A 27,748-nucleotide genomic window follows, 5' to 3' on the forward strand; every position below is an offset into this window, starting at 1 on the left:
TACAATATGTGGTTTTTCGGGTCTGCCACAGCTTCGCAAAATGTTTTTAGGTCTTTGTATTGTTTCTCAGTTCTTTTTGTAAGTTTGAAATGATTTAAAAATGAAAAGCAAGGAGGGCAAGGTGGGGGAGGAAGGAAAGAAAAGGTGACTGTCTGCCCCTCTCCAGCATGGAAGGGGCCCACATGCCACCAAAGTGGCTGGCTGGTCTCCTCGAGGGATGCGTTGACTCACAGGCTTGGCATTGGTCTCTGTCACTGGCAGGGTGTCATTCAGCAGTGACAGAGCTAAAGAAGCCTTGGTGAGTTGGGGCAATGCTGCTGGGATCATGCGGAGCCCCCCACTGGTCATGATAGCTTGTTTATTCATAAGCCCCTTTTCGCAGCACCGGGGTGGCTGACAGCAGAAGCCGGTGGATGTTCGTTGCTGCTGAAGTTTGAACTCAACATGACTGAGTTCGCAGCCGTCCAAGTCTTCTGCCAGGGACTGTCTGCTGTTTGTAGGGACCGCTGGATTAAATCAGCATATGTGAGGGAGACCAGCACCCCTGCATACAGCCCATGGACTTCTCCAGTCAGAATACTGGAGAGGGGTAGCCTTTCTCTTCTCCAGGGGATCTTCCCAACCCAGGGATCGAACTGGGGTCTCCTGCATTGCAGGCGGATTCTTTACCAGCTGAGCTATGAGGGAAGCCCAAGAACACTGGAGGGGGTAGCCTACCCCTTCTCCAGCAGATCTTCCCGACCCAGGAATCAAACCGGGGTCTCCTGCATTGCAGGCGGATTCTTTACCAGCTGAGACACCAGGGAAGCCATAAGGCTTTTAGGGTGGTGCTAATCTCAACTTTTCCCTCCAGAATGCAACATTACTTTTTATGCTCTCTTTGCTGGGAGAAGCAATTTCCAAGGCTTTCACTTGGCCAATGGGAGGGTTCTGTAACGATCAGGTGTGTCCGTTCTGATTGAATATCGGGGCTAGGGAAGCAGAGAGGTGGGTCTGCGGCCCCAGTGGTTCCATTGTGAGTTAGACCTGGGCTCGGACTCTGCTTCCTGTCTCGCTCTTACTCCCCTAACCAGTAAGAGTCATGAAGACACTCAGCATCCACAGATGTCACTGTCAGCTCAGACTTCGTATCCAAGTGACCTAAAACAATTTAGGTATTCTTCTTCCTTGGGGTATGGTTCTCTGAGTAAATGGCTATAACTCCCATTGGGAAGGACAGGGAGATAGACTGTATCACTCACAGCAACGGCTGCCTGTCTGGAAACTGGGCAACGTCTTGTGACTTTTGGGACAGCTTCCCTCAGCCACCCAATCAATGACCCATTGTTGAGTCCTTCTGCTTGTATAGAGGAAGCCAACCCCTTGCCAGCTGCTTAGCTAATCATCCCTGGGTACACTATGATCCACTAACAGCTCCCTGGCTTTCTGCGGGTTGGGTCCTCCAAGCTGGCTGCTCGTTCACTAGCTGTTCACATCTGGCTTCTGCAGGTCCGTGCTGCCAGCTGGCCCTACTGCTCTGGGACCCCCATGATGCCATTATTATCAGGGAACCTGGTTCTATTACATCTTCTGCTCAGTCTCGGCCTCGGAGGGACGGCTGTCCACCATCCCTTCTCTTAAGGGCTTCTCCTAAGCGCCACCTGGTTCCTCTCTTCTTGGTAAATGGGATGTCCTCTGGATCCTCTTGCAGAATGTAACTAGCTGCTAGATTTCGAGGCCCATCCCAAATAGAGCCCGTCCACTCGAGCACACCCTTCACAGAGGACGTGGACCTTACTCTCCTGCTTGCTGCAGCAGCTACTGCATTCCTACTTCCCTGAGCACGGGCCATGGCTTTCTCAAGGCCCCCAAGAGCCCTTCCAGGGGCCTGTTAGCATGTTTCCTGGGAGTGCAGCACCCAGTGTAAGTCGTCTTCGTTACAGCAGGGCAGTCCTACATGGATGAAGCCCTCCCTAGACGGACTTGCTGTTAGCACCACCTTGCCCACACCCCACTCTTTTTGGTCCCACAAACCCCGCTCCTGCTTATCCATCTTGGCGAGGTCCCTGAGTGCCTCTGGAATATGCCTTTCCTCTCTTGGCAGGCCCAGCTTCCCCAGTCAGGTTATTACATAACCCTCATCATTGGTCCAGTGGCCAGGAGGGAAGTAGAAAGAGGCTTGCGCATGATTTTTAAGCAAGAGAAAGTACCAACCCTTAAGAGGGAGGAGCAGGCTGTGTTTGTGGGCCTCGAGGTTGCAGTGGGACCTGGACTTCCAAGACTGTCTAGGGCATCAATCAGATGTTCCCCTCCCAAGTGTCAGGGTCCCTCTCCTTCCTAACAATGACAGTAACCTTTGTGTAGCAGATTTGGTGGGCTGAAAGTTCAACCTGCACTTTTAACCCCCAAGTCCTGGCCTGACCTCCTCAGTCTATCCGCCCTTCTCAGAGCCTGCCAAACAGGCCCTTTGATTTCTTAAGTTGGTGCTTAGTCACCCTTAGCTGGTCAGTCTTTCTTCAATGCACTGGTGATGGCCCCTGGGAATAATCCCCTGACACCATAGTCCTTTTAAAATTTTTATTTTGATTAAGAAGACTTAACATGCCCTCTTAAAATTTTAAGTGTATAATACAGCGTTCTTGATTGTTGTTACAGAGATCTCTAGAGTTTCTTCGTCTTGCTTCGTTGAAACATTTCACCCATTGGTTAGCATTTCTCGTCCTCCAGCCCCTGGCACCACCATTCAGCTCTGATTCTGTGAATCTGACTATTTAAATGCCTCATGTAAGTGTCATCTTTTTTTTATATCTTGGGTTTCCCAGGTGGCACTAGAGGTCAAGAACCTGCCGGACAGTGCAGGAGACATAAGAGATGTGGGTTCAATCCCTGGGTCAGGAGGATCCCCTGGGGGGGGACATGGCAACCCACTCCAGGGGCGTTTGTACCCCCATGAGGGCCAGGTTCCAGATGGGGGCTGCCCGAGTAGGGGGTAGAGCCCCAGGCAAGGAAGGCAGCTCCCTTCCACTGCGGGTAGTTTCCAGACAGACACAGCTGAGAGCCGGCAGCAGCCAGCATTCCCGGCATTTGGTGAAAGGAGCCCCTCAGTCCTAAAGAGGTGGCTGGGCTCACATCATCTGTGGTAGCAGGACTGGGCTCAGACAGTCTTGCTCTCTTGTTCTGATATTCCTGTAACACCATGGCAGGGCTAAAATGATGGATGGATGGAGAGGGGAGCCAAAGAGTAGGTTGGACAGGTTCAACAGAAGGAATGAGAGGCAGCGGAGTTTAAGACAAGTCATCTTTTACTGCACAAGCAAGGGTCCAGAAGAAGAAATGGCACAGGGGAGATATGGCTAATAGCGGAGATTTGGACTTTCTTACTATTTGGGGGCAAGGACCCCCTGGTCTCTAACTCCCATGGTAACATGACAGAGTAGGAAGGGCAGTAACATATACAGCTCTTGACTCTGAAGAGGACTGTATGTGGTCGGGCTTCACCCTGTGTTATACAAAAGGAGTACCTAAGAAAGTATACAACCAGTGTAGAGTCTTAAGACTCAAGATGGTGGTGGTCAGCAGTGATAAATTCATAGGTAGAGCAGTAAGCACGCACCTCAGCGGCATCAAGTGGAGCTAGCTCCTCCACAATTTAAGAACACGGAATCGCAGCTTTTCTTTCCGTAACCTGGAGAAGTTCTGCTTTCCAGATACGAACGGAGCCTTCTGCTTGGGCTTCCGGTGCGGACGTGACAGCCCCGTGTGCGGCGCACCTGTTGGCCAGGACCCGCAGCGTCACCTGCAGCAGGGTGACCCTGCCCAGCCCCGCCAGGCAGAAGAGGGCTCCAGAACCCCTCACCACCTCATCACGGTGCAGCTGGTGTATTTGCTGCCATGTCTGTTTTTGCGGTAGATGGCCTCTCCTTTTTCTCTCACGGTTACCTGAGTTTGCATTCCAGGACACTGATATCAAGGTGGATCCATGTGTCCTGTCCTTGTCATGCTGGATTCCATTTTGAGTGAGGGTCTGAAGCTATTTTTTTTTCTCCAAGTTTCATGAAATAGTCTGCATGTACCAACTAGGGTCTGCAGCCCTGCTTATTGCAACCATTTAGAGGGAAAATTATCTGAAAAGTGGCAGATGCATCATCAGCTTGAAGACCAAAAGGGAAGTGTCCAGTAAGGCAAATTGATCCCACGTGCAGGTCTGTCTCTAAAACATCAGCCACCATTCCGTGTGTCAGTCCTGGAGTGCCTGGAGCTTTTAGCTGGTGAGTCTTGGAGCAAGTTCACAGGCAACCATCATTTTGCATCTTGCAACAGCGGTACAGCTACACTGCCACTTCCATGCCCTCATCAGCTGACTGGCCTTAAGGCTGACTGATAAAGACGCGAATGATGCAGAAGTCTAACCCCAGGAGAGAGCACAGTACCCTAAGGGAACTTCAGCATCTCCTTAGGCTGGACTGGCAAAGACCCCGGAGTAGCACAGGCCTCCGGATGCTGCAGTGCTGGGGGCACCTGGAGAGGGACGGTTTTTAAGTGAACATTTTTTAGGCACCTGTTGAGTTTGCTCTCTCTGCACTCCTTTCCTGTTACCAGCACCCTCTTCCTTTGGGGAGGGGCTTCCCAAGTGGCACTGGAGGTAAAGAACCCACCCGCCAAAGCAGGAGACATAAGACATAGGTTCGATCCCTGGGTGGGGAAGACCCCCGGAGGAGGGCATGGCAACCCACTTCAGGATTCTCGCTGGAGAATCCCGTGGACAGAGGAGCCTGGTGGGCCATAGTGCATGGGGTTGCAGAGCTGGGCGCGACTGACGCGCCGCAGCACAGCGCCTCTGGGGAACTTCGTCTCCCGTTCCACGGGCCATGACATGCACTTCCCCAGCTCTCACTGGCTCCTGTGGGCACCCGCCTCAGTCAGCTACCCCCGTCGAGGGGCCTGCCCTGCCCGCACATCTCAAGTCTCTCAGGCCTCCCTCAACCCCTCCCTCCCGGGAGCCCCAGCACGATCTTATCACTGCTTTAGTCCCTTCCTGACAATTTATTATTTGAAACCAGTCACCCGTTTATGACCCCGCTTCCACCTACTGCGAGAAGTCCCCGCACAGGGCCCTGGCCTGCACTGCCTGCTCCTGACAGAGCCCGGCCAGGCCCAGCGCGTGCTCACAGCAGGTGAGCGAGCCTGCCTCCGCTCTCCCAGCGTGCGTGGGAAGGCGGCTGGGCCGCAGAGGCCGGAACTGCCTGACCCTTGGCACTCCTGAGGCCTAGCTTGTTCAGCAGCTCCTTTGATTATGGGAGTTACCTAGGAACCTAAAAAGCAGGGTGGGGGCAGGGAATTTTCAGGGTTTTATTAGCCAGTTTTTCTGTCTGCACCCAACAGAAGCTTGATAAAACTGCACTCGAAGTTACTATGTTCAAAGCCTTCCCCAATAGCGGGGGGCAGCTGCTCGGGACAGGAAGTCGTCTTGGCACTCTGCGACGACTCGGGGTGGGGAAGGGTGGGATGGGGGGGTGGTAGGGAGGCGCAAGGTGGGGGGGAGTACGTGTATACTTAAGAGCTGGTTCGGGGCGTTCCAGGGGGCTCAGTGGGTAAGAATCTGCCTGCCAAGCAGCAGACATGGCTTCGATCCCTGGTCTGGAAAGATCCCCTGGAGAAGGAAATGGCAACTGCAATATTCTTGCTTGGGAAACCCCATAGACTGGTGGGCTACAGTCCATGGGTTGCAAAGAGTCAGACGCAACTCAGTGTCTAAACAGCGGCAGCAGCATAGCTCATTCACGCTGTTTTACAGCAGAAACCAACACTGTAAACCAGTTATCCTCCAATTAAAATTTTTTAAAAACCTTCTGAATATTTAAAATAACTAATAAATAAATACATATATTGTATCTCATCAAGTGGAAGTATGGCAACTTCCTAAGTAATCTTTGTCAGATTCTCCTAGTTTTCTGCGGTTACAAACAACACTACCAGGAACACCACTGTTATCACCTTTTTCTGCACCTGGACTTATGTTCAAGGATGACTTCTCAGGGTTGGAACTGCTGGGGTGGACAGATGGCATGAGCACTTTAAAGGAGCTTACTACCTTTTTCAAAATTTCTTCCCACAGAAAGAGCTGTACACCAGCCCACCTCATCATGCTGCAGTGAGCACTTTCACTTACCTTTGTTGATCTGACCAGCACAATCACCTCACTTTGATTCTATTTTGGACTTCTCCGACCACTAAAGAGAGTGAACCCCCTGCCCCCACGCACGTCCTGTGCATTCTCAGCCAAGACTTTATGGGTCTTATATTCTTCCCTTCCCTGTGCCCTATATACATGGCTTCATCAGAGTAACCAAGCCTTTTAATTCCATCACAGGACAGGCTTCCTCCCTGAAGGCTGCTCTCTCCGGCTCTTCTGAGCGCTTCAGCCTCTCCAGGCCTGACCCTCTTCCAGCCTGTGGCTGAGTGGGAGGTCACTGACGAGACGCACGTTCCAGGCTCCTGGCGTGTCTCCGTTTGAGGCCCTTCACAGTGTGGCACCAACAGGAGTGAGGGGTGAACGTGCCAGAGCACACGCATCCCCACAGTAAAAAGCGAAGCTAAACAAGACCCAGAGAACTGCACTGACAGTAAACCTCGGGGTTTTAAGTAAAACATCTGAACTGCTAAGGACCTAAAGTGTCCTTGAGTTATCTGGTTTCCTCTCATTAGACATAGGACATGGATGAGCCACAGGGGAGAGACCGGCGGCCCTGGGTGATGTCAGTGCTAATTTTCTATCTATCATCAAGAAGTAAAAGTCACTCTGAGGGAAACCAAACCAAACACCCCCACCACCAATGTCCGTTAAGCAAGCAGCTAAATCACAAGACTGCCGAACCAAGCGGCTGTGCACGGCCCACCGCCTACCTTGCTGGCACGGCCATGTGAAGTAAAGCACATGGGCAGTTTCCATACTAGCAAAATACTTTTATTATTTTATAGTGATAAAACAGGAAAGTAAAGATTTCTTTTTGGTGTATACCAGAGTTAAGGAAGTAAAAGAATAAGGGAATTAATAGAATTTTTATGTACTTTGATGACAGTAAAAAGTTAACAATACCAACTGTTTGCCATAAAACTTATAGCCCCCCAAACACATATATAAAGGATCATAGTTTTAAAATCTATAAAAGTAAAAAATATACAGTCAGAAGCTCTAACACTTACTCCATCTTTAATATAAAATTGTAAACATTTATTTACACAAAGCAAGTGTGTATAACAAAAGTCCGAGCACCCTTTTCTTTTGAGTCATGGCTCCTGGAAGATGGGGTTTGCACTGAAGTGGAGTTGTCTCCTTCCCTGACTACCCAAAAACCAGATTCATAAATAAAGCCACTGGCAGCTCCCGGGGGACCCCAAGCATCACATTATTGCTCTGACACTGCAGCAGGAGAGAGGCCTGCTGTCTGTCTAGGTGGCCCCAGGACTGAGGCAGGGGCAGCCCTCCCCACAAGGCGGGCAGAGGTGTGAGTGCCGAGGACAGAGGCGAGTGGCAGCCAGAGGGAGACCGGGAGAGGAGCAGGCACCCACCACCAGCCTCCAGCCCGCTGTTTTTGGTAAAAAAAAAAAAAACCCACTGAAGTTACCCTCTTCCCCTTCAGACCGGGGAACTCACTCGGAGGGCGGCGTCTTCACTGGCTTTATGATTCATCCCTTTCTCTGAGCTATATTCAGCCTCTGGGGAAGGCCGGGAGGGCGATAAAGGGAAATGGCCCTAACGCCACTCATGGTGGCAAATGGCTACTAGAGAAGACCTGAGGGTCCACGCACCCCCATGAAAGGCACTGCTGGTGCAAAGTAACGACCAATGTGTGCACAACCCTTCATCCCCTCAACGCCACTCAAGCTGGTTGTGTGAGCATTTTTCTTGGCTCAATTCTTTACATATGATACTCCTTGAATTACCCATTTTGAAACTCCAGGGAAATAAAAATGGGGTTGTGATTTCGCCAGAGATCATTCTGCATATAAGCCACTCTTTTCAGTGTACTATTTTCCCTCCAATATTCCATTTGAAAGAGTTTCACCCTATGCTTACTTTACCATTTTGCTTTTGCTGTATTGAAGTGCTCTCTCCGTCTTCACTCTCCACGAACAGCCCACAGGTAATACTACGTGGACTCTTAGCTTAGTCAAGACCTAAACAGTCATAGACCTTAAAAGAGAAATTCACTTGAATTTTGAGAAAGGATGTATTAGTGTTACAAAGCAATTCTCTCTAAAAAGTGCAAGTCATCTGAAGAGGCAGTGGCAGCAGCAGTAGAATGGAGTGGGACCCCTTCCTCTGGCCTGTGTCCTTGTTTCTCCTTCCCCCGAACTTCTGTTTTCTGGGGAGGGGATACCCACCTCCTTACAATGCTAGGGTTCCCTGGGGAATTCGAATGACTCTTTTCCTCTCCAATCTAGTAAATTAGTGCCATAATGAGGTTTTCCACTTGGGCTGGAGAAATAAAGAACAGGAGGCAGAAAGAACGGTTATGGGATATGAAGATAGGGTGAAGGAAAAGACATCTGTGCACAACTCAACAATGATCACCTTCCTAACACACTAAATACGCGTCTCCAGAGGAAATGCAAAAGGTGGGAAGTCACAACAGAAGAGACACAGGAACTCCAGTTTGCATTTCAGCCTTTAGCCTGGGGTCCTGCTCTGAAAACACGGGAGGAAGGATTCCTCAGCCCAGGTCCTCCTAAATGCCAAGCTGGAAGAACAGCATTCTGGGAGAAGGCGGGGCTGCTGTAACGACCACATCTCTGCCACTAGCTCTGCTCCTCACGGCATCCTGTTCCTTTTTGGCACATGCAATTTTTCAGTGAGCCTCCCTCTGTCCTGAAAGCTGACAAAGAGCAGGAATAAAAAAGGCTCTTAATCAAAAGGAAACCCTAAGTTTCCAATGCCACTTATGGATTTTAACCACCTACCCTAATCTGTTTTAAAACCTTAAAACCTTTAAAAAATCTTTTCTATGCTACAAATTGCAAATAGTTCCGCTATAAAGTTTCAACAAAAATCTGTCCCAACACTGGGCCAAGTGGAGAAATCTTGGATTAGATCAAAATGATAGCACAGATTTTTATAAACCTGGCATCGTGGGGTTTTACTTTTGGTTTTTTGGTCTTCTGGATAAAAAACCACCTGTAGAACCCTGTCCTGCTGTTCCAACCCCAGACAGTGACACCAGCAGATGGGGTGGGGCCAGCCCAACATACCAACTGCTGGCTGGGAGCTGTGGGCCCCGCGGGCTCCGGGAGGACCAGGCCTCAGCTCCGTGGCTCCAGCTCTGCCCAGCTCCCTGGGCTGCGGGCTTTTGGTCCAAAGTAGTTACTCTTTCTTGAATCTGAGAACAAAAATATAGGCTGTATGAACACTGAAAACACCACAAATCCTCCTGCTACTGAGGCCCGAGGAGGTCGTCCAGATCGTTCATCCACTCCTCGGAAGTCCTGTTCTTCAGCAGGGAGTCGATCAGGTCGGCGTCCCCAGCCATGCTGGCCAGCCCGCCGCTGCCCGGCTGCCCGCTGTAGGCGAAGGGCAGCTCCTGGCCTGTGGTCCGCACGGGGTAGGCCTGAGCACAGTGCAGGCCTGCCCGGCCGCCCATGGCTGGGGCAGGGCTCTGGCTGAAGGCCCCCAGCTCAGGCCCCGCCGGGCTCAGGCCTGACAAGCCCGGCTGCGGGGCTCCCTGGGGAGGTGCCGGGGCAGGGCCACTGGTCCTCTGCTGTGCGTTCCCAGCGGGTAGCATGGGCCCTGCCACAGCTGCTGAGCTCATGGGGGCCATGGGCCTGCTGGGCATCGCCTGCGAGAACTGCGGGCTGGACATTTTCAGGTGGGCCTGCTGCAGGTGGAAACTGGAAGCCGCAGTGAACGGGCTTACGGTGCTGTTTCCTGGGGGCTGGCCGCTCAGGCTTGGCATTCCCTGATGTTGCCATGTGGAATTCTGGCTTCCCATGGCTGCTGATACCCTTGGGACCTGTGGCTTAGTTAAACCCGAGTTCAGAGTCCCCTTACTGTGCTGCTGGGAGAGACCAGAGCTCCCCAGAGAGTTCTGTCCATAGGCAGCTGAAACCGAGGTGTTCTGGCCCACGCTGGTCTGCCGTGGAATGTGGGCATGTCCGTTGGTGGCCTGTGGTGGAGGCTGGGCAACTATCTGGGTTATGCCGGAAGTCATGCCATAGAGGCTGCTCTGTGGCATGCTTTGGGAGCCAGTGAACTGAGCCACACTCCGGTCCTGCTGGCCTGAGTTTGAGGGGAGAGAAGAAACCGAAGTGTGTCCAGGGCCCATCGGCATCAGATTTCCAGCCTGAGGGAACACTCGAGGACAGCTGGAGTTAGATGGACCCAAGTTGTTCACGCCAGGCATGGCAGAAGAGGACCCTAGAAGACAGAGGAAATTCTGTCAGCCAAGCCAGCATTTCTTCATCACCACTATGGAGATACATCTAAGAACCAAGCAGCAACTGCTATCCTACAGGCATGAAAGGCAAAGTCAGTGCTCTGATACCTCACCAGATACCTCACGATCAGTGGAACCTTAATGAAGAGAGCCCTGGGGGCCACAGGTTCCCCACAGGGTGGAATGGAGGCCCGTCTGGAGCAATAAGGAGATTAAGACAGGTATATTAAAATTAAAAAAAAAAAAAAAAAGGCACAGAGGAAGGGGCAAACTCTGTGGCTAAGACGTGGGGAGAGTGTCTGGGATAAAAGGAAGAGATGGTCCTGGCCAGATTCAGAGGAGCTGCAGCCCCCATATGAAGAGACAGGGTTGTAGAGCCGCAGGGTAACTGGACTGTGATTGGCTTAGACCAAGCTGGCCAGGGACTGACAGGATCACTCGGATGAGGCCCACACAATGCGGTACTGCGGGGTGGGGAGGGAGGCAATCAGAAGACGTGTGCTGAGCATCCGCTCTGTGGCGGAGGCCGTGCTGGGGAGACAGAGGCCCTGTCCTCGGGGAACCTGCTACGTGGGGCTCTGTCTAAAGCCTCCGGTGCACGGTGGCAGCACTGAGGTGTTTCTGTGTGTGCAGGAGAGGGGTTGTCCAGCAGCTGGCCATGACCGAGTACACTTTGTTTCTCCTCTTCTGCTTTCCCTTAGCACCTAACTAAAAACTGAGTTGAAAAAGAGAGAAATGCTGAAATAATCCACTTCTTTCCCACTGATTACACACAACAACATTAAATGGGACTAAGGCAGGAAAGCTGGCCAAGGTTCAGCCTCTGAGCAGCCCACAGACTACAATCCCCTGGTCCCTGTTAGCATAACATGAAATCCCACTCCACTCAGTCTCCTCTGGAATGCACAGCTGTGGTCAACTTCACTGGGACATGTTATAGCAAGAATCACTGACCAAGGAAAGTGCAGGTTTTAAAGATATTCCAAGAGCTAGGAATGGCCTAGACTTTTCTGCATCTATAAACTGAGCGCTCTCTGCATTTCTAGAGCAACAGCCCGAGCAATGCTGGTCAGGTTCGCTCACATATCTGAGACACGACAGCTGAAACCTCAGAATGCTTCCTGCCCCCACCAGATCAACTGGCTGCTGCTGATACCAACATGAGTAGACGGAAAGAAGAAAAGCAGCAAAAGGTCACAGGAGCATTAAGTCTCTCCTTATCTGGAAAATAGGACAGGGTCATTTTTTAAACAGACACATTAACAGGAGAAGCAAAGAACTTTCTTAAGAATTACAGAAGCCACTTCCTATGGATAAGATAACTTTCAACTAAAAATAATTTTGCCTTAAACGACTATACAGCCAGGGACCCAGCCAAAGCACTTAGCCAAAGCAGCATGCTTCTGTCTTTCTTCTCTGGCTGACCTACAGGGCAACCAGAGAGCAAGGCTCCTCACGCAGACTGAAGCGACGGAGCACACACATCCATTTAGCACCTATAATGGAAAGCTGAGCAGACAGCAGAAAGTCAGCATGAGGGAACATCTGCTCAGCGCCTGCCTTCCCCTGCCCCACACCATCGTCTCAAACACTCCTCACCTGTGAACTGTCCAACTTGTTGTGGGAAGGTGCTCTGTGTTGGGTCTTGATATTGGGGTGGTGGGCGGGTCAGATGGCGCTGAAACTGCTGCTTCTCCTAAAAAATGCCAAGATCAACAGAGAAAAAGACCCACATAAAACAAAAACACAGCAATCAGAGTAAACTGTCCAAGTTTGTTACTCAGAGGGACTCCTGTGGAGATAACATTCATAATCTCATTTGGGGGATTCTTAATATGTACAGTATGTACAGTATGACACGGAGTGATGGGGCACATCGAAGGAGCCGCAGAAAGGAATGAAGTTCTGATGCATGCGACGATACGGCTGAATCCCGAATGCATTCATATGAAATGCCTCACACAGGCAAATCAATAGGGATAAAAAGTAGATCCGTGGTTGCCTAGGCTCAGGAAGATGAAGGAAGAACTTTTAATGGGTACAGGGTTTCTTTTAGGTATTGTTCTAAAACTGGTTATGGTGATGGTGCATAACTCACTGAAAACCATTTGAACTGTATACTTTAAATGGGTGAATTGTATGTCATGTGAATTTTATCCCCCCCAAAGCTGTTATTTAATACACAGTGAAACTGAGGCAGTAATGTGGGTTTTAAAGTCATCCTTATTTAACTTTATCCTCTGGGTAACTAGTTCTCTTCTGTCTTAAGGATTGTTATTTAAAGTCCTGAGAATTCCTGTAACCTTGGAATCTGCAGAGTACAATCTGGTGACCAAGGGGGCAAACAAACTGCAGAACTAGGAGGGGGTTGTCAGTCCTAATTCTTGAATCCCAGGACCTCTGGGATGTCTTCATTTCCCTACTTTGTTCTGCCTTACAGCAAACTCTACAGCAAAGCTGGATCTCACAGAAAATTGATGGATCAGTGAGCTCAGTGCTTTGGTACCTGCTGGAAAAATGGTTCTAATACATTTAGATTCCACCTTCATTAATCCCCACTAAGTGACATAAAGCTGCTCTGACCCAGGCTACCACTGTCTGAGAAAGACCACACTCCTGTTCCCCAGAGTACTCTCAAACCAGACAATCACAAACCCACATACATATACACTGGAGCCCGCAGCCGCTGCGGTGACCTGGGAGGCAGGCAGACACGGGAAGGGGTGCGGGTGGGTTTCTCCCGCCTTTCTCTTTACCTGTTCTGCCAGAAGGTGCTGTTGCCTCTGCAAAAACTGCTGTTGCTGCAAATGCTTCTGTTGTTGCTCCCTCTGTTTCTGTTGGTCCAAAAGCAACTGATGCTGCTTCATTACAGCTGCCTGCTGCTGGCTACTGAGATAGGAGGTGCTACTGTGAGTGCTGGCCACGGAGACGGCAGGTGGCTGAGTCCCCACGCTGGCAGCCTGGGTTGGAACAGGGACACTGGGAGGGTTCTGGTCCTGTCAACAGAGACAAGGGGGTCTCAAGTCAGGTGGGACACAGTGAGGACTATAAGCCCTGATCAGAGCGGACGAGCTCTGCTGAGTGAAAGCCTGGCTCCAGGTTCTCTTCCGAAGCCTCTGCTTTTTTGGCACGTGACTCCAGAGCAACAGCCCCAACACCTGAGTGTCCGGGCACGGCGACGAGCAGTGAGTGGCTGAGTGTTAGCCTTGTTTCCTACATTCACCAGCGGCTTAAACTTGCATATTCCAAAAGCAACTGTGGCTCGTAAATGCTCCCTTACTGGAATGCATGGGCCCAGACAGGCCCCCAGGGAAGGATTAATGAGGGACCCTGGCTCATGGAGAGGCTACGCTCTGAGTGTGCAAACCGTGGGCCCCTGGTGGCAGGGCTGTCCCTGAACCAACAGAAATTACATGGTTTGTCCACCTATGTACAGCATTTTCTGGGAACAGACTGTCTGGCTTCTGTCAGATTTGTTGTTGCTTAGTCACTGAGTTGTGTCCAACTCTTGCAGTTCCATAGACTGTAGCCCACCAGGCTCCTCTGTCCATGTGGCAATATAGTGGCTGAAGTAAGTAGAAGGATGAACATACACACATACATTCTTCTACTGAGAGATGCTTAGACTGCTTTCACTTTTTGGTTATTAGGAATAATCATACAATGAATGTCTTGTATATAGCATTTTTCTTTTTTTTGTATTATTTCTTGCAGGGGTATAATGTGTCAACGTTTACAAACATTTTTATGGCTTATGAAAACTATATAATGTCAAATTACTTTCTGAAAGCACTGTGCCCATTTACACATCGTTACTACTATCTGCAACATGTCAATTTCCTCAGCTATTACTAGCATTGAGTTTTTCTATTTTTAAAATATTCAGTTCAGTCGCTCACTTGTTTCTGACTCTGAAACCCCACGGACTGCAGCACACCAGGTTTCCCTGTCCATCACCAACTCCCAAAGCTTGCTCAAACTCATGTCCATTGAGTCAGTGATGCCATCCAACCATCTCATCCTCTGTCGTCCCCTTCTCCTCCCACCCTCAATCTTTCCGAGCATCAGGGCCTTTTCCAATGAATCAGTTCTTCACATCAGGTGGCCAAAGTACTGGAATTACAGCGTCAGCATCAGTTCTTCCAATGAATATTCAGGACTGATTTCCTTTAGGATGGACTGGTTGGATCTCCTTGAGTCCAAGGGACTCTCAGAGTGTTCTCCAACATCACAGTTCAAAAGAATCAATTCTTCAGTGCTCAGCTTTCTTTATAGTTCAACTCTCACATCCATACATGACTAATGGAAAAACCATAGCTTTGACTGGGCAGACCTTTGTTGGCAAAGTAATGTCTCTGCTTTTTGATATGCTGTCTAGGTTGGTCATACTTTTCTTCCAAGGAGCAAGTGTCTTTTAATTTCATGGCTGCAGTCACCACCTGCAGTGATTGTGGATCCCCCAAAAAAGTCTGTCACTGTTTCGTTTCCTCATCTATTTGCCACGAAGTGATGGGACGAGATGCGATGACCTTAGTTTTCTGAATGTTGAGTTTTAAGCCAACTTTTTCACTCTCATCAAGAGGCTCTTTAGTTCTTCACTTTCTGCGATAAAGTTTGTGTCATCTGCATATCTGAGGTTATTGATATTTTTCCCAGCAATCTAGATTCCAGCTTGTGCTTCATCTAGCCTGGCATTTCTCATGATATACTCTGCATATAAATTAAATAAGCAGGGTGACAATATACCGCCTTGACGTACTCCTTTCCCAATTTGGAACCACTCTGTTGTTCCATGTCCAGTTCTAACTGTTGCTTCTTGACCTGCATAAAGATTTCTCAGGAAGCAGATAAGGTGGTCTGGTATTCCTATCTCTTGAAGAATTTCCCACAGTTTGTTGTGATCCACACAGTCAAAGGCTTTGGCATAGTCAATAAAGCAGAAGGAGATGTTTTTCTGGAACTCTTGCTTTTTTGATGATTCATGGATGTTGGCAATTTGATCTCTGGTTCCTCTGCCTTCTGTAAACCCAGCTTGAACATCTGGAAGTTCTTGGTTCACGTACTGTTGAAGCCCGCCTTGGAGAATTTTTAGCATTACTTTGCTACTGTGTGAGGTGAGTGCAATTGTACAGTAGTTTGAACATTCTTTGGCATTGCCTTTCTTTGGGATTGGGGTGAAGACTGACGTTTTCCAGTCCTGTGGCCACTGCTGAGTTTAAAATGTTAGTGTGTTACAAATACACAAAGGTACATTCACTGCAGCCTTTTACTTACAGTAGTGAAAGGAAGGAGATACCTCACGGCACCATGACAAAACAACTGCCATACAACTGTTATAAAGTCACACCACTATCAGCTAAGTGTCAGTGGGTCCATCTATGTGGAAGATGTGGAGGACAGTCCAGGACATACTGCAATAAAGAAAAGGCAAGTGCCAGCTCTGAGGAAGTCTGGGAATACTGTTTGTTTACTCTTCTGGGGGTGGGGGGGTAGACATTTTAGAACGTGAATGTGAGTAGAAATGCAAACAATGATCATGATAAAATGGTACTCAACATTCTCCACCCTTCAGAGCCAAGTGATTCTGCCAGGCTTGACAGCCTTAAGTAAATAACCATGGAGTTTAGACCTGTTAGGAAGCAGCATTCACCTAAATGCTATAAGCTTACTAAAACTTATGGCATTTTGAACACATGTATCTGAAAGTTTGTTCAAAAAAGAAAAAAAGCAGAGCCTCTAAGGACATTAAATGTGATCTTTACCTTCAAAACATTGCCACAAATGATTTAAGTTGTATGGCATGAAAAACACTAGACCAAGTGCAAGGGATTCTATCCTATTTTATTATTGAGAATCAATCCCGGTTTGCTTGATCGAGTTTCATTCCCAAGGGCGTTGAAGGTCAAAAAGCAGCCGCTCACTTCCTCCCTTTGTTCCCCAGCTATCTGGGGCCTGAAAAGCCACTCGGTGGGTAGGTGTGAATGCAGAGTATTGGAGCAAAGACCCATGCTCACCTGGCTAGGTGCAACCAGTGATCGGAAGGGCATATTTCCTGGCTTTGGTTTTATCAGAAATAAGGAGCTCTGCTCACTGCTAAGATGAGGCAGCTGCTGGGGAAGATAAGCCATCAGGGCTGGCTTGTTCTGGCCAGCCCCAGGGCCGCCTTGTCCACAGTCTGCTTTGTAGTGAGAAAGGGGCTTGGTGTTGCCATAGTCCAGCACCGAGCCTTGGCTAGCCACAGGGTTCTGATTCAAGTTACTTGGCGGCTGGTGGCTCAGCAGGCTCACATGGCTGGGCTGGAGGTAGGGGCCTCCAGGTCGAGGGGAGCTCTTGTTGACACTGGGCATCATGAGCAGTTTGGAGGTGGTGAAGTCTTGCTTGTAACCAGGAGGGCTGGCCGGCTTTTCCATGGGATAAGGGGCGTTTAAGGGACTGTGGGCGGGGCCTGTCTGCTGCCACGTAGACATCTGGCCTGGAGCAGGTGCTGGGGCAGCCTGCTGCGGGTTCTGGAGCATCTGCTCACGCTTCTGCTTGGCAGCAATCTGCTGGAGTTGGTGGGCAGAGGACAGCTCTGAGCCTCCGCCTGGGCCCTGGCTAGGCAGCACCACACTGGAGAGGGCTCTTTGTGCATTCTGGGCCTGGGCTGATGCCGGCATCAGGCTGGGACTGGGACTGTCCACCCCAGGCTGACCAGCGGTGTGGAAGAGGGGCTGGGAGCCCCCGAGGCTGGGTGAATCTGTGGTCACAGGGCCAGATGAAGGCCCCATAAAGGTCTGTCCTGCAGACCCAGCCCTCACTTGTGGAGAGCCTAACTGTTCCTGTTCAAAGGCCGCTGGAGAGAATTCTGTCTTAATATTAATGTCCTGTGCCAAGGGGGTCTGTGTGGCAGAACCAGAAGACTCTGGGTCCTTCTTCTCTTCAAAGTCCTCATTGAACAGATCCTTCATGTCTTCATCAGGCACTGACCTGTTCAGCTCCTCAATGAGCTCCTTCCACTCCTGCTCATTGAGGTTGAGGTCAGGCATGAGGTTGCCTTGAGAGATGGAGCCTCCGGCCCCTGAGATCATGCAAGGCAGGTCATCCATGGGCTCCTGTTTCAGTTCTTTATTCAGGCTCAGGGGAAATGACTCACTAGTGTTGCTGCCTCCATTCAAGTGGAGGCTCGAGTCTGCCAGACACTTCTTACTGATGGAGTCCAGCCCCAGTGCGTGCTTCCCAGTGGCCTGCAGGGCTTCAGGGCCAGGCTTGTCGGGCTGGCCGAGCGGGGAAGCCGGGGGCAGGCCGTTGGAAGAGACGGCGGCTCCCAGAGAGGCCTCTCGGCGCGTCTTCTTGTGCCCAGGAAAGAAATCTCCGTAGCCATTCTGCTGATCACCATTTTGAGGGGATGTGGCATTGTCGAGATTCCTCTTTACCGTATCATGGAGATGCTGAAAAACATGAAAAAGAGTGACTCATGTATACAGCACCACGTATGTGAACCCCTCTACTTCTGATGGTGACTTAAACCACGGTGGTCTGTACCCCCTGGAGCACTCTCCTGCTGGTTCTGCTCGCCTAGTTTACACTCTCCACTTCTGGGAACACACACCCATTTCCCCTCCAGAGCTGTCTTCCCCTTCTCCTTTCCTGTGGCCTTGCTTGAATCAGGACTAACTCAGCTGTGGCTAAGCAACCCAGCTGCAGTCAGTGAGTCAATCCCTGGACATATGCAGCTCTTTTTGTAGGACACAAGCCTGAAGCGGCGCAGAGTCATCTAATCTAAGGTTGCGCCTGATAGTGGAGCTGATAAGAAAGAGCCACAGAACACACACACACACACACACACACACACACACACACATTCCTGAGAACATCACAGGACACACACACACACACACACTCCTGAGAACATCATTTGAAGGTTGCGCCTGATAGTGGAGCTGATAAGAAAGAGCCACAGAACACACACACACACACACACACACACACACACACACATGATAAGAAAGAGCCACAGAACACACACACACACACACACACACACACACACACACACACACACACACACACTCCTGAGAACATCATTTGAAGGTTGCGCCTGATAGTGGAGCTGATAAGAAAGAGCCACAGAACACACACACACACACACACACACACACACACACACACACACACACACACTCCTGAGAACATCATTTGAGTTCCGGTATCTAGGTTATGCCTAAGACCAGCCATCCCCCTGGACTTTTCACTTATGGGAACCAATGAATTCCGCCTTACGTTTAAGATGGTTTAACTTGGATTTCTGCTGCTCTTGGCTGAAGGAGACTGGCCAGTGCAGGTGGGACCTTGTCGGGGGCTGACCACATGCTCCAGGCCTCGTCTCAGTGCACAGTGCTTTCACGCCCTCCCGAGTCTTTCCAGGTGCCCTGCCGGCTCCACCCTTCTCTCCAGGCCAGGCTGCTTCCTCATGCGCCTCACAGATCCTCTGCCTTTTGTCCCACTCTCCTCCCCACCAACCCTGAGCGCCTTCCACCCACTGAACCCAGTCACCAGCCCTCACAGACCCTACCACTTCTGACTAAGACTGTTAATTCCAATACAGTCACATCTGCCTGGCACTGTTACTTACCTCCCTTGTTCTCCTCAACTGCATTTGTTCAGCTAACCTTATTAAGAGTCTACCATGCGTCAGGCACAAGTGCTGTGGGGCTATCAAGACAAATGAGGTGGTCCCATGGGCTTCCAATCTGCTAGGACATGGCCACAGAATAAGATAAACACTCTATGCAAGCAGTAGAGCGATAAGCGCCCTGAGAGCTCAAGGACAGGCGTTTCCCAGAGAGAACAGGGCAGTGCAGCTGGGGAAGAGACGTGGTGTGACCTTTCCGTACTTCCCCAGCTCTGTTTTCAGCTGCCAGGACTCAGCTCCTCCCCTAACAGAGGCCCCGACACTCAGCCTCTAAACATGGCTGCTCCTCTCCTACGTTTACTTCCGTTACATCTTTTATCCTTTCTCCCCCATTCTCAACTCCACACCCCCAACTAGCCCTAAGCATCTATACAGTGCTATTTACAAAGTTCCAAATAACAGCTTTCAATATTATCGTTAAGCAGGCTTCAGAGAACAGCACAGGACACTCTGCGCTGCTGTCTTCTGCTGCAGAGAAGGACCACAGTGACCCCCGGCACCCACTCTATGAGGCTGAATGCAGAAGCACCTGATCCCCAGGTGGGAGTGGGGGGCAAAGGGGGCCAAGGGCACCAGCTCTCGGCAAGAAACTACCTGTAGACACACACGTGCAATGAGCAAGAAAATAAGGAGGATAATTTATCAATCTCTGAGTTTCAATGTTCCATTCCCTCTCCTTCAAGATTTGTTATTTAACTGTTAAAGCTGACTGCACAGTGTTCTGTAAATCCTGGCTAAGTACTTCTTTATTTATTTTTTAATTTATTTTCATTTGTTTATTTTTCCATTTATTTTTATTAGTTGGAGGCTAATTACTTTACAATAAGTACTTCTTTAAATAGATAGTGGGGTACTTAAGTTAGCTCAGAAAAAGTTAGAAATGCTGAATAAATGGAACTGTAGGTCAGCGGTATAAGCAAAACATGATCCTAAGACCCAACTCAAGAACACAGCCCCTGTGTACAAAGGACACATATCTCAAGACAGTAAGCTTATGACAAATTCACAGTCAGTATAATATTCAATGGTAAGAAGCTGAAAGCCGTCCCACTAATTCTGGAATAAGACAGGATGCTCACTCTCATCTCTTCTATTCAACACAGTACTGAACGTCCTAGCTACAGAAATTAGGCAAGAAAAGGAAATAAGAGGTATCCAGATTGGAAGAGGAAAGGTACAATTATCATTATATGCAGATGATAATACATACAGAAAACCCTAAATACTTCACACAAAAACTACTAGAACTGATAAATTGAGCAAGGTAGCAGGATACAAGATTAACATACATAAATCAATTGCATTTCTTTATACCAACAATGAAATATCAGAAAGGGAATGAAAAAAAACAAACAAATCACCTTTTAAAATATGTGCTCAGTCACTCAGTTGTGTTGGACTCTTTGTGACCCCATGGACTTAAAGCCTGCCAGGCTCCTCTGTCCATGGAATGTTTCCTGGCAAGAACACTGGAGTGGGTTGCCATTTCCTTCTCCAGGGGATCTTCCTGACTCATGGATCAAACCTGTGTCTCCTGAGTCTCCTGCATTGGCAGGAAGATTCTTTACCATTAAGCCACCCAGGAAGCCCCAAGAAGTCATTACAGAAGAGGAATGTTTAAAAAACAAACAAACAAAAATCTTTTAAAAAGTAAACCCCAAAATAAAACACTTAGGAATAACCCTGACCAAGGAGTTGTGGAAGACTTACATGCTGGAAACTACAGAACACTAAAAAAGGAAATTGAAGCTGACGGAAAGAATGGTAAAGTAATCCCATGCTCCTGGACTGGAAGAATTAACATAGTTCAAATGGCCATATGACCCAAAGCAATTTACAGATTTAATGCAATCCCTATCAAATTACCCATGACATTTTTCAAAGAACTAGAATAATCCTAAAATTCATATGGAACCATAAAAGACCCAGAATTGTCAAAGCAATCCTGAGGAAAAAGCTGGAAGCATAACCCTTCCAGACTTCAGATGATACTACAAAGCTATAGTAATCAAAACAGTGTGATACCGGCACAACAACAGACATATGGATTAATGAAACAGAACCGAAAGACCAGAAAGAAACCCATACACCTATGATCAATTAATCTTCAACAAAGGAAGCAAGACTATACAAGGGGAAAAAGACAGTTTCTTTAGAAAGTAATTTTGGGAAAATTGGATAGCTGCATGTAAATCAATGAAGTTAGAACAAACCCTCTCACCATACACAAAAATAAACTCAAAATGGTTTATAGACTTAAACATAAGACATGATACCATAAAACTCTCAGAACAGATCATAGGCAAAACCTTCCTTGCTCTAAATTGTACCAATGTTTTCTTAGATTTCCCAAGGCAAAAGAAATATAAATCAAAAGACAAAGCAAAAAACCTCAAACAGGACCTAATGAAACTTACATGGTTTTACATAGCAAAGGAAACCAATAAGAAAATGAAAACACAATCTATATAATGGGAGAAAATATTTGCAAATGATGCTCCCTCAAGGACTTAATTTCTAAAATATACAAACAGCTCATACAACTCAACAACAAAAAACCCAAACAACTCAATCAAAAAATGGGCAGACCTATAAATATTTCTCCAAAATAGACATACAGATGGCCAATAGGCACGTGAAAAGATGCCCAACATGGCTAATTATTAGAGAAATGCAAATCAAAACTACAATGAGGTAGCACTGCACAATGATCAGAATGGCCATCATTTAAAAGTCTACAAATAACAAATGCTGTTGCTGTCCTACACTGCTGGTGGGAATGTAAGTTGGTGCAGCAACTGTGGAGAACAGTATAGAGGATCCTCAAAAAATTAAAAACAGAATTACCATATGATCCAGCAATCCCACTCCTGGCCATATATTCAGACAAAACTATAATTCAAAAAGATACATGTACCCCTATGTTCACAGCTGCACTATTCACGATAGCCAAGTCCTGGAAACAACTTAAATGTCCATCGATGAGTGAATGGATAAAGATGATGTGGGACATATATACAGAGGAGTACTACTCAGCCATAGAGAAGGAACCAATGCCATTTGCAGCAACATCGCTGAGACTGTCATACTAAACGAAGTCCATCAGAAAGAGAAAGACAAATACCAAGTGCTGTCATTTATATGTGGATTCTAATATCCCCTGGAGAAGGAGGAATGGCAGCCCACACCAGTAAGCATGCCTGGGAAACCCCATGGACAGAGCAGCCTGGCAGGCTACATTCCACGCAGTTGCAGAGACTAAACAAAAACAGCCAAACATGACACCAATGAACCTGTCTGTGGAAAAGAAACGGAACCACAGACTGAGGACAGCCTGCTGGCTGCTGAGAGGGACGGGGGCTGGAAGAGGGTGGGCATCGGAGGCTGCGGTTAGCACAGGTAAGTTTTTATATACAGAATGAGTAAACAAGGTCCTGCGGTATAGCACAGAGAACTACATTTAATATCCTGATAAACCAAAACAGAAAAGAAGACAAAAAAGAAGTGTGTATATACATATATATACATAACTGAATCACTTTCTGTATAGCAGTAATTAACACAACACTGTAAATCAACCATACTTCAATTATAAAAATAACACTAACACAGCCCCTACAACACAAGGACATGTGCTTTATTTTCATGTAGGTTTTTCTGCTTCTTGCTGCCACCTAGGGGTAAGGCGGGGGGAAAGGAATCATGATCTCAAAATGGACCCTTCATAACATCCATTGTTTTAAAAGTTTCCTTTGGGGAAAGTAAAATTTATACCCATTTAATTAGTCAGAAGGGAATCAAAATGAGTTGCTAATACTGAAGGGATTTTTTTCTTATTTTTTATTAAAGGACAATTGTTTTACAGAATTTTTCTGTTTTCTGTCAAAACTCAACCAGATTCAGCCATAGATATACATATATCCCCTCCCTTTTGAACTTCTCTCCCATCTCCCTCCCCATTCCACCCCTCTAGGCTGATACAGAGCCTCTGTTTGAGTTTCTTTGTTCAGTTCAGTTCAGTCGCTCAGTCAGGTCTGACTCTCTGCGACCCCACGGACTGCAGCACGCCAGGCCTCCCTGTCCATCACCAACTCTGGTGCCTACTCAAACTCATGTCCCCATTGGGTCAGTGATGCCCTCCAACCATCTCATCCTCTGTCATCCCCTTCTCCTCCCACCCTCAATCTTTCCCAGTGTCAGGGTCTTTTCTAATGAGTCAGTTCTTCGCATCAGGTGACCCAAGTATTGGAGTTTCAGCTTTGGTATCAGTCCTTCCAATGAACACCCAGGACTGATTTCCTTTAGGATTGACTGGCTGGACCTCCTTGCAGTCCAAAGGACTCTCAAGAGTCTTCTCCAACACCACACTTCAAAAGCATCAATTCTTCGGTGCTCAGCTTTCTTTATACTCCAACTCTCACATCCATACATACTATTGAAAAAATCATATCTTTGACTACATGGACCTGTGTCAGCAAAGTAATGTCTCTGCTTTTTAATATGCTGTCTAGGTTGGTCACAACTTTTCTTCCAAGGAGCTAGTGTCCTTTAATTTCATGGCTGCAGTCACCATCTGCTGTGATTTTGGAGCCCCCAAAAATAAAGTCTGTCACTGTTTCCACTGTTTCCCCATCTATTTGCCATGAAGTGATGGGACCAGATGCCATGATCTTCATTTTCTGAAAGTTGAGTTTTAAGCCAACTTTTTCACTCCTCTTTCACCTTCATTAAGAGGCTCTTTAGTTCTTCTTCACTCTCTGTCATAAGGATGGTATCATCTGCATATCTGAGGTTACTGATATTTCTCCCGGCAATCTTGATACCAGCTTGTGCTTCATCCACCCCAGCGTTTCTCATGATGTACTCTGCATATAAATTAAATAAGCAGGGTGACAATATACAGCCTTGACGTACTCCTTTCCCAATTTCGAACCACTCTGTTGTTTCACGTCCAGTTCTAACTGTTGCTTCCTGACCTGCATACAGATTTCTCAGGAGGCAGGTAAAGTGGTCTGGTATTCCCATCTCTTGAAGAATTTTCCACAGTTTGTTGTGATCCACACAGTCAAAGGCTTTGGCATAGTCAATAAAGCAGAAGTAGATGTTTTTCTGGAACTCTCTTGCTTTTCTGATGATCCAACGGATGTTGGCAATTTGATCTCTGGTTCCTCTGCCTTCTGTAAATCCAACCTGAACATCTGGAAGTTCACGGTTCATGTATTGCTGAAGCCTGGCTTGGAGAATTTTGAGCATTACTTTGCTAGCGTGTGAGATGAGTGCAACTGTGTGGTAGTTTGGACATTCTCTGGCATTGCCCTTCTTTGAGATTGGAATGAAAACTTGATGTTTTCGAGTCCTGTGGCCACTGCTGAGTTTTCCAAATTTGCTAACATGTTGAGTGCAGCACTTTCACAGCATCATCTTTCAGGATTTGAAATAACTCAACTGGAATTCCATCACCTCCACTAGCTTTGTTCACAGTGATGCTTCGTAAGGCCCACTTGACTTCATATTCCAGGATGTCTGGTTCTAGGTGAGTGATCACACCGTCATGAGTTTCTTAGCCATACAGCAAATTCCTGTTGGCTATCTATTTTGCATATGGTGATGTAAGTTTCCATGCTACTCTTTTCATACATCTCACCCTCTCCTCCCCTCTCCCCATGTCCATATGTCTATTCTCTATGTCTGTTTCTCCATTGTTGCCCTGTAAGTAAATTCTTCAGTACCATTTTTCTAGATTCTGTATATATGCATTAGAATACGATATTTATCTTTCTCTTTCTAACTTACTTCACTCTGTACAATAGGTTCTAGGTTCATCCACCTCAGTAGAACTGACTCAAAGGCGTTCATTTTTATGACTGAGTAATACTGTGTATACATTGTGTATATGTACCACAACTTCTTTATCCATTCATCTGTTGATGGACATCTAGGTTGCTTCCATGTTCTAGTTACTGTAAATAGTGTTGCAATGAACAACGGGATATATGTGTCTTTTTCAGTTTTGATTTCCTCAGGGTATTGCCTAGGAGTGCGATTGCTGGGTCATATGGTGGTTTTATTCCTAGTTTTAAAAGGAATCTCCATACTGTCTTCCATAGTGGCTGTATCGATTTACATTCCCATCAGGGATTTTTAATTTTATTATATTATTTCTGAAAAATCGTGTGTTCCTCAGTGTCAGGTTTGGGCTGTCTATAAACCTGGGAGCTAAGCTCAGTTTTCTGAAAACAAGCGGGGGAGATGGACACCTAAAAGGTCAACGCACTTGATGAGTCAGCTGGTTGTCTCTGATTAGGAACAGAATCCTTCTTTGTCCTAACAATTATAAAAGCTACCACTCCCTGTTTCAATATCCACATGCAAACAATTGCAAACAAGTTGCAAACAACTTAATTTTGCAATACCAATTGCTTTTAGCCAAAGGGAACACCAGGTCATTTTCTCAACTGCTCACAAAATTTAGCTGGAGTGCTGTATGCAGGTTTGGGAAGTGTGGAATGTGGTGGCTCTGGCAGACCTTTAAGTCTTGAGCATTTGCAGGAGTGCAGGGCATTGCAGAGGAAAGCAAAGAGATGGGGAAATGTTCTGAAGAGCTTATACATTATTTAAGAACAAACATGGTAAGAGCTGTAAACCACATGAAACTGGCTTGCCCTCTGGTACTCCTGGGTGGTCAGCTCAGAGGTCCTAGTGTAACTACCACAGGGTCTCCCCATGCACAGGGAGGGGGATTCAGTTTCTGGGGGATTCAGCTCTGGCATAATGTGATCTGGGGCTCCTTTCCTTCACGCAGAGGTTTTGTAGAATACTGCATGTTTTGACGGTCAACTGGAGGCCCTGCAATGTTCACCCAGTCAGTCATGATCCCTACCCTCGCCTATGCCCCCATCATCTTCTATTTGGGAGGGGGCCCCCCGATTATCAACACTGAGTGAAGCTGGAGTTGCCATGCCTTATGAACAACAGATCAGTATCCCGTGTCCCACCCACCCATGAGCCTTACAGGGGAGTCCCTCACCCAGTCCCTACTTCCTCCCTCTTCCACAGCCTACCAATGGAATTTCAGTGTGCTCTGGTACAACGCCTCCAAAGGAGAGCCCTTCCACTCCGAGTTAACGGGTAGATGAGGCTGTTGAGACGGGGTGTGGCTCCTTATGCACGGACATCACCCCGGGCAGCTGCCAGCGCTTCCTGCCTCTTCTCACTGGACATTCGCTTTCCTCCTCTCCCCTCTTCTGTCATCCTTTTATCAGCCAAACACCACCACCTCCACCCCTGAGAGCCAGCAGGGTTTTGGTTTGCCACCTGGGAAGTGACTGAATGTTGGATGGGAGGACTTAGGAGGACCGCTTTCTCAGAGACTGGTGATGATCTTCATGCTATTAAACACAGTCTAACATTGTGTCTTTTCCTTCCCTACCCTCTCGCTCTTCTATCATCTGCCACATAATAATTCTCTTCATTCATTCTTTGTGGGATCTTAGTTCCGTGAACAGGGATGGAACCCTCATCCCGTGCATTGGAAGGCAGACTCTTAACCACTGGACCACCGAGGAAGTCCCTATTCCCACCATCTGTTTGGGGAAACAACTGAAACTGCCCACCCTGGCCAGGCACCAAAATAACTATTTGCATGAGTCATTTTACAACAGGTCTTAGTAAGGAACACGAAGCTAACCACCCACCACCAACCAGAAGAGTCTGGGAAAGGTCAAAAGGAGATGCCACTGGTCCTACCTCCTCCGAGAATCCTTCTTGCTGGCTTCCATCTTGGCTGAGCAATGCATGTGCCACCAGGAAGGATCTTGAGTCAACAGAGATTGGCCAAAGAAATACCATCACTATAAAACCTGAGACTGTGAGCCATGTTGCAGAACAGTTCCCCTGGATTCCCTTACTCTCCTGCTCTCTGCCTGGGCACCCCTTTCAATGAAGTCTCTTGCTTTGTCAGCTCATATGTCTCTTTGGACAATTCATTTCTGAGTGTTAAGATAAAAGCCCACTCTTGGACCCTGGAAGGGGTTCCCCTTCCTGCAATGAAGGGTGACTCTGGTGAACTGTTCTTTGCTGTGACTGACATCCTAACCATTTGGGGTACTGAGGGACCAACCCGCTTCCTCACCAATAGACCAGACCCAGTGGCGGCAGCTCGGACCCTTTTGTCTCTGGTCTTCTCCCGACATGGACAACTGGCCAGAATGCCCTGACCCGGGAAGGAACAAGAGGTTTTACTGACCTCTTTCCCCTTCCCTCTCTCTTTCCTCTCCTTAACCCTTCCTATCCTACCCTTTTTAAGTCCCCCAGTCCTGGATGCAGGAGTCTGGTCAAAGGGCCTCAGTCTGAGCTGAGGGTTGGCAGAGAGAGAACTAGAATTCTGGTTCTGTTCTGGTCTGGTCTCTGGCAGGGCCGAGTTCCAGTCCTCCCTTCCCTGGAAGCTCAGGGTAAAGTCCGTAATGCCTGGGTGTCTGCAGGTGGTCAGAGACGCCTGTAAGGCCACCCCGTTAGTCCCCCTTCCCCCGCCTCCTTCCCTCTCTTCTTTGACCTGGCCTCCTCTCCTCCCTTGGAAATCTCTGAAGACCTGAGATATTTCCAGTTACTCTTTTCGTACTTGTCTCTATAGGAGGTTTTCTGAGACTGTAATCTTGTATTTAAGGGAGTG

The 27,748-nt window shown here is 48.0% G+C and overlaps 1 protein-coding gene across 2 annotated transcripts in view; it reads right to left on the reverse strand.

Moving 5' to 3' along the window:
• Positions 1 to 6,921: 6,921 nt before the first annotated feature.
• The window catches only part of MAML1 (mastermind like transcriptional coactivator 1), a 62,457-nt gene continuing 41,630 nt past the window's right edge, over positions 6,922 to 27,748 (reverse strand). Inside the window, exons 1-5 of one of the 2 annotated variants that reach the window (XM_043910701.1) lie at positions 19,021 to 19,776; positions 16,424 to 17,836; positions 13,166 to 13,405; positions 12,009 to 12,105; positions 6,922 to 10,390 (exon numbers count right to left, since the gene is read on the reverse strand). In XM_043910701.1, the coding sequence (XP_043766636.1) occupies positions 9,411 to 10,390; positions 12,009 to 12,105; positions 13,166 to 13,405; positions 16,424 to 17,836; positions 19,021 to 19,044 (2,754 nt within the window). In that variant the 5' untranslated portion in view covers positions 19,045 to 19,776 and the 3' untranslated portion in view covers positions 6,922 to 9,410. Of the gene's footprint in view, positions 10,391 to 12,008; positions 12,106 to 13,165; positions 13,406 to 16,423; positions 17,837 to 19,020; positions 19,777 to 27,748 lie in introns of those variants that run through there. The other variant, XM_043910700.1, reaches the window with a different exon arrangement.

Source organism: Cervus elaphus, chromosome 9, assembly GCF_910594005.1.
Source record: "Cervus elaphus chromosome 9, mCerEla1.1, whole genome shotgun sequence".
NCBI classification, from domain to species: domain Eukaryota; kingdom Metazoa; phylum Chordata; class Mammalia; order Artiodactyla; family Cervidae; genus Cervus; species Cervus elaphus.